General features: G+C 40.7%; 1 protein-coding gene and 1 long non-coding RNA gene across 7 annotated transcripts in view; both read left to right on the top strand.

Moving 5' to 3' along the window:
- cabin1 (calcineurin binding protein 1) overlaps positions 1–12,231 on the top strand; it is a 129,712-nt gene that overhangs the window by 90,244 nt on the left and 27,237 nt on the right. For all 6 annotated transcript variants that reach the window (XM_082188661.1, XM_082188660.1, XM_082188658.1 and 3 more), the window contains 2 exons: positions 278–374; positions 2,184–2,918. In XM_082188661.1, coding sequence (XP_082044787.1) covers positions 278–374; positions 2,184–2,918 — 832 coding nt within the window. The remainder of the gene's footprint in view (positions 1–277; positions 375–2,183; positions 2,919–12,231) is intronic.
- On the top strand, positions 1,186–2,024 carry LOC309513129. The gene is made up of 2 exons (XR_014211331.1): positions 1,186–1,897; positions 1,967–2,024. It is a non-coding gene; the product is annotated as an uncharacterized lncRNA (long non-coding RNA).

Here is a 12,231-nt window from a genome sequence, read left to right as displayed (position 1 = left end):
CTCGAGCTTTGGCTGTGTCCTTTTTCACGGCTTATTGGGATTTAATAACAATCTAATATGTCAATTACTTTAAGTAGTACAGCGAAGTTTAAGAAATGTAACACTTTAGAATATCCATTTTTGAAATTTGTGAATCGATGCGAAATTTCATACAGCTTTCATACAGTCTCGTCATTTTTTTTCTTTTTGTTTTCCTATATTTTAATTATATGAAACATTGCATGAAGCATTTTCATTCAAAGACATATCATATTTTGTTATATATTGTGTGTTATAGGAAGTACTTGCGAGATGTGGACCGACAAGTTTTGGCCAAGCGAGCGTTTTGCTTCACTGTAAAAGTGCTGGAGGACAATCTGGATAAACTCACAGGGGTATGACAACTCATTTTCTCATTGGTTTTTGGTTTGTTTTTAGAAGGTTTTATTTTTGTTTTTGTTTTGTTTTATTATACCCCAGAAATACAAGCTGAACAGTGGCCTTGGTGTCATATGTTCCCTATGGAGACACTGCCATGTTTGGGAAATGAGACTCAAGCCAGCTCTGACAGCCAAGGATACGCTTATGTTTGTGCTAACACATTAGCTAATGCCATCCTGACTGCTCGAAGAACAGAGTGATAGCATCGCTCAACTTGGTGCCTGCGCTTCTTTCTTTAAACGTCTTTGCGTTGCTAAGTTAGAACAGATTAATTGCAGGAAAACTTAAATATAAATGTTGCGTTTGTGACCTTTCTCACTTCTAGTGTCACACTAGTCAGAAAATATCATCACATATATTGTTTTCTTTCAGCAGAATCAAGATTAGCCATTTTCACGAAGTTAATTTGGGAGATCAAAACAGCTTCACAAAGCAAACTTTCCAGAAAAAGTTCGCTCCTGCTGGTAAACACCTTTAAATTATAGAGCGTATGAATTGAGGTCACTTTCCCGCCGGATCACACTCCCTCAGCCGGACTGAGTGGCAGAAGAGCTGCTGAGTGACTGGAGTTAATAGAGGAAACTGCGAAGACGAGAGTAAAATGAACGATTATCAGTTTAAACTAAAGCTTGGAATCCATATAATTTTCCTCACAACCTACCAAAGATCCAGTGATCCACGGATATTGACATGCAGCCAGGAATCGTGATTCCTGACTTTTATATGAGCCTGATTTCAACACCGGGGAAATACATAAAGCAAATTTAAAACAATATAGATCTAAATCCGGGTGATCACTGACATCAATGCTATATACATCTTCATATCGTCCAGCACTAAAACTTGTATAGTTTTTTGTCAGTGTTTATTTAAAAACATCCAATTATGTAGAATATACGATGGTAAATATATAATTGATGAGTTGTCAATATAATACATACCAATACAATATATAGGGTATATTACCCATAAATCAAGCATATTGACACAAAATGATAACTGCAAATCCACCTTTCTCTGCCTGGATCCAGTTGTTCCTGTGATTTGCAGCGATCCATTTGCTTCTCTGTTCTGTAGCTTTCGGCAGTCTGTAAAAATATACCTCGGCTTTCTTGTCAATCTCAAAGCTCTTTCCCGTTTGAGATGTTTTGTGTGATTTTCGTGGCATTCGCGCTGAAAACCAATGCTTCCGCTCAGTCTTTCTGCCACTCAGGGTGTGTAACCGCAGTCACTCCGGCCGACGGTGACGTCATACACATACCCTCTATTGGTCCGTAGCAATGATGTAATAGGTAATTCTTCTCCGGATAATTTCTTCTGTTCAGTCACGCGAGTAAAACATGAACACACTGGAGAGCTGCTTTATAGTAGAAATCGGAAATTGTAATTTCGAACTGTTTCATGTTTAACACTGTAAAGCTGCAGAGGTATTTCAAAGCAAAGAATGAAAAAGTATATCAGGGTCTCTAAAGGTTTTGTTGGTACCCCTGTCGTGTGTGTTGCCGTGTCAGGGTTTGTTTTCACCTGACTGACCATGTTCAATCAGTGTGTGTTGGTGTCTGTTGGGTCAGTGTGAACATGGGAGTTATTTTTCATGAAAATTCTACATTTTTTCATACAATTTTAAACTCTAACGGCCAGCTTGTTTGTTGGCGTTTGTCTCTGTGGTGTGAATTGGCCTTAAGATGTGGCTTCTGTGCCACATTTATAGTGTGAAGATGTGTTTCAGTTTCTCTTTCATTCTCTCTCTCTCTCTCTCTCAGGTAAGCGATCCTCCTAAACCGTCCACCACCTCTATGGGTGAAATGACCACAGCGGATGTTTCCAACCGGCCTCCTGCTGCAGAAGACCCCAAATGCTCACACACTAGCCAGCCTAAAGCAGGACTCCCAGACACCCCTACGCTCACCGGGAGCGAGACCGGACCTCCTGCCATTCCTCAACTACATTCAGCCACACTTCAGCTCTCTCTGGAGCCTTTGACTCAGGTGACAGCAGTCACAGTTCACCCCAGGGAAGGTACTTCAGGACTTGGAGAGCCTATGGAGCTCGGCTTGGGATTATGGCCGGGTGCTTCAAAATTCAGAGACCCTCAAACGCCAATTGACACTGTCCCACAAGAGCAGGGGATGGTTAAATCAGTAGCGGAGGAGGTTGATAAGATCCCAGAGAGCAGTCGGGCGACGGAGCTGTCGCTGGAGGAGTTGAGCATTAGCTCTAAACAGCAACAGCTACAGCTACAGAATCAGGTGAATGCAGCTAAAGGAGCGCCAACTGTGGCCACAACGCCAACGCCAAGCAACCCTTTACCCAGCAGCCCTGAGCTAACGCTACCACAGAGACCCAGCAGAAAGAGAAAACTGCTGGATGACGTGGAGTCTGGCAAGACGCTGCTTCTGGATGCGTACAGGGTTTGGCAGCAAGGTCAGAAGGGCATGACCTACGACCTGCAGCGCATCGAGAAGATCATGTCCGAGACCTACATGCTGATTAAACAGGTGAGAAAGGATGTGAATAGCATTGGGTGTTGCAATGTCACATCTCAGTTAAACATGACGTGGCTCTTTGAAAGCTTGTCGGAAAAGAAACTGGTGACACAAGGTTAATGTTCAACCACTTTCAGGGGGAAATCCCATAACGTTTGTTGAACAATAAAGATTGATGAGGGGAAGTCCGAGAAATCTGTCACACCATAGGACAAATGTTTTATCTGCGAAAAAAGGTGTCTTAGCTTGTTGTCGGACTCGGTATCAATCTGTGTGAAGCAAGCTAAACTAGATTTCTGAAGAAAATGTATGTGGTGTTTGTTCATGCAGAATAAGCCGACACAAGTCTATTGCAGGTGGTTTCCAGTGCATCGCTCTGTGGTTACTAAAGTGTTCTGGGTAAATTTTTTTTTGCTATGTGTTTGCTAGGGTGTTCTTGTTGACTACTCCATGTCTATGTCTATGACATTCTGGGGCCGGATTCACATTCTTAAGGTCCCCCTGTAGTCAATAATTTTTTCCCTTAAAACTCATCTTTGATCACCAAAATAACATAAAAAAAAATAAAAAAAAATCCTTGGTTTTATTGACCAAGGATTTATTGAGACTTTTTGACTAAGCAACTACCTAGTACCCACTCAGAAGACACATGCAAAATTCTGTGCATGTCTGTGTAAAATGACACAAGCTGTTGAAGCTCCGCCCCCTGTGCCGGGAGCAGCAGCTCATTTGCATTTAAAGGAACAGACACAAAACGGTGCGTTTTTGCTCACCCTCAAAAAGTGACAACTTTAACATGCTATATAAAAATATCAGTGGGGTATTTTGAGCTAAAACTTCACATACACACTCTGGGGACAGCAGAGACACATTTTACATCTTGTGAAAAGGGCATTATACCACCCCTTTAAACACGCAGCGCAACAGACTAAACTTATTTCTTTAAATCTCTTTCTTGCAATTTGATAAGGGCACAAAGCCATATCGCACTTTCAATTGTAGTTCGTTTGACAGATACTTTGCCAAAGCAATGGCCAAACAATTGTTAGGGACCTTTTGTGTTGTTAATGAGAAGTTTTACATGATTTGCCGTTCATTATGAGACTGCGGCGGCACAGATCTAGGTAATTATTGGGAAACTCTGCACTAGTACTAGGACACTAATGACTGATAATGTAAACAATGATTGGTCATATTTTTGTGAATCTGGCCCCTGGTCTCTAGATATGATTCGGATCCTCCATTGTAAGTTTATGGTATTTTTTTACAAGTTTGTTTGTAATGGCTAATGTTCTGTTTAGTAGTTAAACATGTAAAACGCCTGGTTAGGGATTTTAACAAACCTAAATGTGAACAATAGTAATATTAATGCTTGCCTTAGCAAAAAACGCTGATGGATTGATTGATTTAACTTTATGGTCCTTAAAGGCGACTCTTTATGTAGACAGCACTATACACGCACATAATAAGAAAGTAATTATTTTAGTCACGAAGCCCGCTGTGAAGTGGGATGCCTGATTCATGTGCGATAGAGCTATACTGTTATATTATAGGGACATTAAGGCATCCCTGGGGGAGAGAGCGAGCGAGTGCCAATTGAATACAAATGGAACTGTGGAAAATTACTGGTGTAGCTAATGATAGTGTAGCACACGAGCTCCATAACATTTGTCATCACAGTGCTGAGTCAAGTACGCTATTGTAGAAGAATTCACGAAGAGTCAGTGAGGTCTTAAAGGACTGGCTTCTGGCTTTATTACTCACAGAACCTCAAATGCCCTTGAGTTCATGGTGAATATATTACTCACATGTTTGTGCTGAGTTTTTACTTAAATTAAAACAATAATTTGAGACTTTTTGACTAAGTAACTACCTAGTACCCACTCAGAAGACTCTATAGCACAGCACTATAGCTACACACATGACTGGGCTAGCATCATTTACATTTTCTTCATAATTATGTAAAATCGAGTTCATAAGATACTGCGTTTTAAGCAGAGGAAGCCCGACAATTCTCGCTATAAATGTGTCTGTTTTGGTAAAAACAAAAAAACAAGTGGTTATGTCTCATTGTGCTCTTTTTCCCAATACCGTCATCAAGTGTTGAGCTCTGTATTTAATTATGTCAAGGTAAAAAACAAACTAGCAAAGTTGCCATTAAAGTATGTTATTAGTATGAGAGGTTAATGGCTCTAGCTGGCAGTTCTCACACACACACACACACACACACACACACACACGCACGCGCGCACACACACTCGCACACTCACAGCACTCATCTAGTCCATTATCAGCCTCTACTTCTCTAACAGTGTATCACCTCTCATTTCCCCTGCCTGTGTAATTGCATCTGCTCTCTGAGTGTGTGTGTGTGTGTGTCTACCTCAGTCTAATTGTAGTGCTTGTCTCTGCATGAATGTTTGTGTGTGTACTCTGTGGTTGTTTGTTGTGAAGCAGTGTCTAACTCTCTGATTGAGATGACAGTGGAAGGGAGAGAGGTTTTAATGTGGCGTCTGGACACTGACTCGCTGTTCAAATCAGCACATCTTTACCTCTGATTGAGGAACGGTTGTACGTGAAAGATTTAACAATCCGCTTTATTTGGAGCCTTTATATAATGCATTATTAAGATATTTTGATTTATTTTTTCACAAACTCATTGCAGTTTATTCTTGGATCGCCTTCTCAGCAAAGGTTGTGTGCGTTTCTGCCTCAGGATTTGGCTAAAGCGAAGTATCTTGGAAGATAAAGTATCCTACATTTTGTATCAGTCTTCACATTGGGCTTTGATTTGATGGCCTGTGATGAAGTGCCTCCTCCATAGACAGCACAATAGGTTATGGAATAAAGTAAGTTATAATGAGTTGTATGTTCTCGTAAAATAACGGCATCCATGGTTATTAACGCACTGGAAATGCAAACTGTGAACTCAGTCCAAATCAGCAGTGATAAAAATAACTTTCTCCCACTTTATTCAATCAATCATGTGGACAGATGTTTTTGTCACTGGCGTCCAACAGTCATTAGCATTTATGGATGATGTTGCGCTATTTGGTGATATTTCACTCGTTGAGCTTTAGTGATTATTCAATTCTACCTCTAAAAAACTGCAAATGACTTTACTTTCGGTAAACATTGCATCTTGATGTTGTGGTGAAAATGTAATATACAAATTTAAATAAAATTATTTGTTTTAAAATGCATTAAAAAAATGCAATTCATACCTACCATGATTTGAATACACCTATTCTATGATGGACATTTTTTATTTATTTATGAATTAAATTTCATTTTGATATTTTTAGTAAAACAATTTGAATGTCCTGCTATCATAGAGAAGAAAAAAGAATACATTTCTTGAAAAGAACCTTTCCGTGATCAGTTCTTAAAATAACTATTTTAATTATTCGTGTAAAGAACATTTGAATTTTCTAAAGAATCTATTTCCACTATAAATAGAACATTGTGTGTGATGGACAGGTTCCATGGAACCATTGATGCCAATAAAAACCTTTATTTTAAAAGGTGTCGAGGAAAAACCCTAAAGTAGGAATGCCAACCAGCGACCAACAGCGACCAATGTCTGGCCATTAAATACTGTGAATGACCCTTCATGACATTATTGTGCGTTACAACACATTATACTCTTAAAAGTTAAGTGTTACCAAAAAATCTCATATGTGACCCTGGACCACAAAACCAGTCACACAATTTTTTTGAAATTGAGATTTATACAGCATCTGAAAGCTGAATAAATAAGCTTTTCATTGATGTATTGTTTGTTAGGATAGGAAAATATTTGGTCGAGATACAACTATTGAACATCTGGAATCTGAGGGTGCAAAAAAAATCGAAACATTGAAAAAATCCCCTTTAAAGTTGTTCATTTATGTTCACGATTGTGTGGCAGTCACTCACAAAAATAAATGTTTTATATATTTATGGTAGGAAATTTACAAAATATCTTCATGGAACATGATCTTTACTTAATATCCTAATGATTTTTGGCATAAAAGAAAAATCAATAATTTTGACCCATACAATGTGTTGTTGGCTATTGCCACAAATATACCTGTGTGACTGGTTTTGTGATCCAGGGTCATATTTGACATCTAAAACAGAACATTTCTGGTTCATTTGTCCCATTTGAAACTCTGGATGTCAATTCACGTCATGTTGATCATGTGTCATAAAGGTTTTCCCATACTAAATTGACAACATGAACATCCAGTTAAGCTCCAGGAAGTCCTGGATTAAGGCTTTTGCTGCATCTGAAAACTCTGAGATTAAACATGAACCTCCAGTTCTACCACAGCTTTCTCTGGTAATCTTGAGCCATGTATTCATATTCAATCATCATTTTGCATTCTATGCAATTGCTAAAGAAATAATAAGGATGCATCCTGATTTTAATGCTTTCCGTACTATGAAGTATTCATGCAAGATTTGGATTAGTGTGTCCCAGATCATAGAAAGTCAGGACCTGAAATTGCAGCCTGACCGACATGTTTCAAATTATTGATTTGATCTGTTCATCTGTGTAGATTAATGTACTCATTCAACCAACATTGATAGTGAATGAATGCATTATAAGTGCTGAATTTGCGGGAAAGAGTAAAATTATGTACAAAACCTGCGATCCCATGCCGAAATTCAGGCCCTGAAAGTATTATTAAAAAAGTGCCTGGAGACACTGGTGCAATTTTCCAAAATATGCATCCATCTGTTCTTTTGGACTAATATTACCCACAACCTTGTGCACTTAAGAAGAAGAAGAAGAGGAGTTTGTGAATGTTCTCTTTTGACCTTTTCAGTTGTAGAAAACTTTTAAAGTGATAAATATAGCTAAAAGCTAACACATTAGCAAAATTTCGTAAGAATTTTGTCGGCTAAAAGGGTCCATTGTCTTTTGCCAATAGTGTAGTGATGTATGAAGCTCAGCTCACAGAAATCACACAGAATCAAGCAGCTTTCTGTTGGTCATTGAGGCAAATTTGCGTTAAAATGTTGCGAAATCTGCGTGTGGAAATCTTTCACCCTTTCAATCCTGTGGATTTCTATTGAAATGCTGGATTTCTCTTAAGTGAGCAGACCTGAAGGAGTGTGTGCTGGTGGGCCGATTCCTATAGGAGCTTGTTTTGCCACCGAATAAAAAATGAAAAAGGTAAATGCAGCTTTTTTTCTCGCATTTCTAACCCTTTTTTTTCTCGCAATTGTGAGTTTATATCACGCAATTCTGACTTTATAACGCAATTACGAGAGAAAAAAAAAACGGAATTAATAGATAAAATGTCGCAATTATCTTTTAAATGGTTTTATTCCCTGATGGAAACAAACTTCCATAGATTTCAATACCTATTTTTTTTACACACAGAAAAAAACCTAAGTACATTTTTATTTTTTATTTGCTCTATTGCACGCCAAACTGGCCTTAAACAAACAAAACAATCTTTAGCCATTTTAAGTTAGAGGCAACCACTGCATTTAACTCACAGTCCAAACAAAGATGTTACACACATATTGCATGAGCCGTTTTTAATTTCTATTGTATAATTTCATGATTTAAAGCAAAAAAAAAAAAAAAAAGGTTTGATCTTAGCTTTGTAAAATAATGCTACATAAACAATACCTGCACAAAACTGTGTAAACGTCCTGTTTACATACTACTAAATATTTCCACACACAAAATAAAATTTGGGGAAATGATTGCAATGGAGTTTGTGTGCAACTCCGGGAACAGAGATCGGCCAGAGTAAAGAGTGTTTCAGATTGATGACCGGTCAGCCGCTGCATAGATGCAATTATGACATAGTTATGTAGTGATGCACTGAAATTTCAGCAACCAAAAATATTCAGAAATTTCAGTTTGGCCGAAATCATCGACTGAAATGTGCTTATCCGATGATGCATTTTTCACTGTGTCAGTGTCTATTTCATGCACAGGACGTAGACGAGCATCAGGGAAACATGCCAACTATGCGGACGTACGTCTGGGTTGACTATCAGATGTTGTGGATTTTTGTTTGTTGATGAAGCCAGATCTAGTCTGTACTGTTTTTAGTTGCTGCACGAACAAAACCACTAAATTCTATCAGTTTTATAACGACATTCAAAAAAATAAAAGTCCATCTTTAACGTGGCGTGACGTCTGTAGTCGGCATGTTAACTAAAAGCATTTCATTAATCCATTGTTTTGGTGTTTCGGTAAAAAAATATATATTGCAGTGCATTACAAGTCTTGCTATAAAAGTTTGGACACACTTTACTAACTTCTGAACCTTTTCAAAAAAATTGCCTACATATAGAAATAGTGCTTATATATGGTGATTATTATTATTAATTATTGTAAAATGTGGGAAAAATACTGCTCAAACTCTGTGTGTTGTCGTGTGTGCTGTTGCTGAGAATGTAGTCCTGTGCATCTGAGTGGTGGTTGTGCAGTGTTTTCGAGTCACATGCCTGAAATCTCACACCACACCAACCGGAGAAACCAGTCCTAATACTCAACTCACACACACACACATGCACACCAGCCCTAAACCTGCACGAAAACAACACGTATGACTCTACACACACTGCTAGATTGAGTGTAGGACAACTTGAAGTGAGTTTTAGATTAACGTTAGCATTAGCGAGCATGCTAACTGGGCATTTGGTGTCCAGTGTTCGAGTCACCTACGACCAGTTTTGCATTACTCCCCCAAAAAAGTAACTAATAGCGTTACTTTTTATGAAAAGTAATGTGTTACATTACTTTTGCGTTACTTTTTCTCACCTGGGCTGGGCTTGCTTGCTTGTTTTTTTTAATAGAATCAAAAAAAGTTATATTTTTGGCAAATGTTAAGCCCCTTTCACACCAAAAGTGAAGTGAATAAGCCTCAGGCTGATGGAAATGCATATTTACTCCTGTACAGTAGAGGGCGCCGCTCAAACAAACCTTTCAGCTGCTGCCGTTCTGGATTACAGAACAATAGGAGACGGGAGAAGTTGTTCAACACTCTTATTTCTAAATCTAATCTAAAGTAATTTTTGCTTATTAGTATGGTTGAATTAGATCATTGAAGGTCAGCAGCAAAGACATTGGTTAATAAAGTGAGATTAAGGACATAAAGTATATTTGTGTAATTTAATATAGTTTCTGATAAAATTCTGATATTGCATTTCACTGTTTTTATTCATTTTGAGGAATACTGAATGTTTTTGTGCAAGTGAGATGAGTAAATGCATGTGGACATTTAGTCTATAACTAAAATAACCATCATGTTCACACACACACACACACACACACACACACACACACACACACACACACACACACCTCACTTTATTTCTCTCAACATGGGGGGACAGGAGAGCTGTCAGTCAATAAATGTGAAAAAGTAACTAGCGTTACTTATTTGAAAAAGTAACTTAGATATTTTTTCGTAAATTGACAAAATAATGCATTACTTTACTTGTTACTTGAAAAAGTAATCAGATTACGTAACTCTGAGTTACCCCAACACTGCCTACAACCACCCTGAGATATCTTCCTGAGTGTTCAGTCACAGAAATGAGATTATTTCTTATATTTTAAAGGATTAGATTATGTAGTAATGGTTAGGATTAGTGAAGGTGTCTCTGTCTCTGTCTCTCTCCCACACACTGTTTAAAGAGAGCACCGTGCTCCAACTATATGATATAAAACAGACACCAGGGATGCCCAATCTCAGCCGGCTCCTCCGGTTGCCATGGCCACGAGCGCTCCAGTGAGAGGTCTTTTTAGGTCATTTTGTTCTATAACCCATCAGCCTCTGTGTGTCAAGTTTTGAAGGATCCAAAAAAATCAATAAGAGCTTCAGAACTTGCCTAATCAGCCTGTTTGCCATGTTTTAAAGGGATAGCGAACCTAAAAATAAAACTTCAGTCATCATTTACTCACCGTCATGTTGTTCCAAACCCGTTTGAGTCGGTGGAACACAAAATGCAAATTTTTATAGAATATCTTGGGAGAAAAAGTCCCCCTGTAGTCAATAATTTTACCCCTTAAAACTCATCTTGATCACCAAAATTACATATTTAAAGCTTTTTCCTAGAAAAAAAAAAATGTTTGAATGTAACTCGACACCCTTGCCTCATTTAGTATACGTGGTTCTATGAATATGCAAATGAGCCCCGCCTCCACTCACTCACAGCGCCTTAGAGATCACTACTGCGCAGGTCTAGTCCCGAGATCGCTACTGCGCAGGTCTAGTCCCGAGATCGCTACTGCGCAGGTCTGGTCCCGAGATCGCTACTGCGCAGGTCTGGTCCCGAGATCGCTACTGCGCCGGTCTGGTCCCGAGATCCCTACTGCGCACGTCTGGTCCCGAGATCGCTACTGCGCAGGTCTGGTCCCGAGATCGCTACTGCGCAGGTCTGGTCCCGAGATCGCTACTGCGCAGGTCTGGTCCCGAGATCGCTACTGCGCAGGTCTGGTCCCGAGATCGCTACTGCGCAGGTCTGGTCCCGAGATCGTTACTGCGCCGGTCTGGTCCCGAGATCGCTACTGCGCAGGTCTGGTCCCGAGATCGCTACTGCGCCGGTCTGGTCCCGAGATCCCTACTGCGCACGTCTGGTCCCGAGATCGCTACTGCGCAGGTCTGGTCCCGAGATCGCTACTGCGCAGGTCTGGTCCCGAGATCGCTACTGCGCAGGTCTGGTCCCGAGATCGCTACTGCGCAGGTCTGGTCCCGAGATCGCTACTGCGCAGGTCTGGTCCCGAGATCGCTACTGCGCAGGTCTGGTCCCGAGATCGTTACTGCGCCGGTCTGGTCCCGAGATCGCTACTGCGCAGGTCTGGTCCCGAGATCGCTACTGCGCAGGTCTGGTCACGAGATCGCTACTGCGCAGGTCTGGTCCCGAGATCGCTACTGCGCAGGTCTGGTCCCGAGATCGCTACTGCGCAGGTCTGGTCCCGAGATCGCTACTGCGCAGGTCTGGTCCCGAGATCGTTACTGCGCCGGTCTGGTCCCGAGATCGCTACTGCGCAGGTCTGGTCCCGAGATCGCTACTGCGCCGGTCTGGTCCCGAGATCGCTACTGCGCAGGTCTGGTCCCGAGATCGCTACTGCGCAGGTCTGGTCCCGAGATCGCTACTGCGCCGGTCTGGTCCCGAGATCGTTACTGCGCAGGTCTGGTCCCGAGATCGCTACTGCGCAGGTCTGGTCCCGAGATCGCTACTGCGCAGGTCTGGTCCCGAGATCGTTACTGCGCCGGTCTGGTCCCGAGATCGCTACTGCGCCGGTCTGGTCCCGAGATCGCTACTGCGCAGGTCTGGTCCCGAGATCGCTACTGCGCAGGTCTGG

The sequence above is a fragment of the Leuciscus leuciscus genome (assembly GCF_965113295.1).
Source record: "Leuciscus leuciscus genome assembly, chromosome: 13".
Classification (NCBI taxonomy): Eukaryota; Metazoa; Chordata; class Actinopteri; order Cypriniformes; family Leuciscidae; genus Leuciscus; species Leuciscus leuciscus.
Note: the sequence above shows the minus strand (reverse complement) of the source record. Positions and strands in the feature narration are given on the sequence as shown.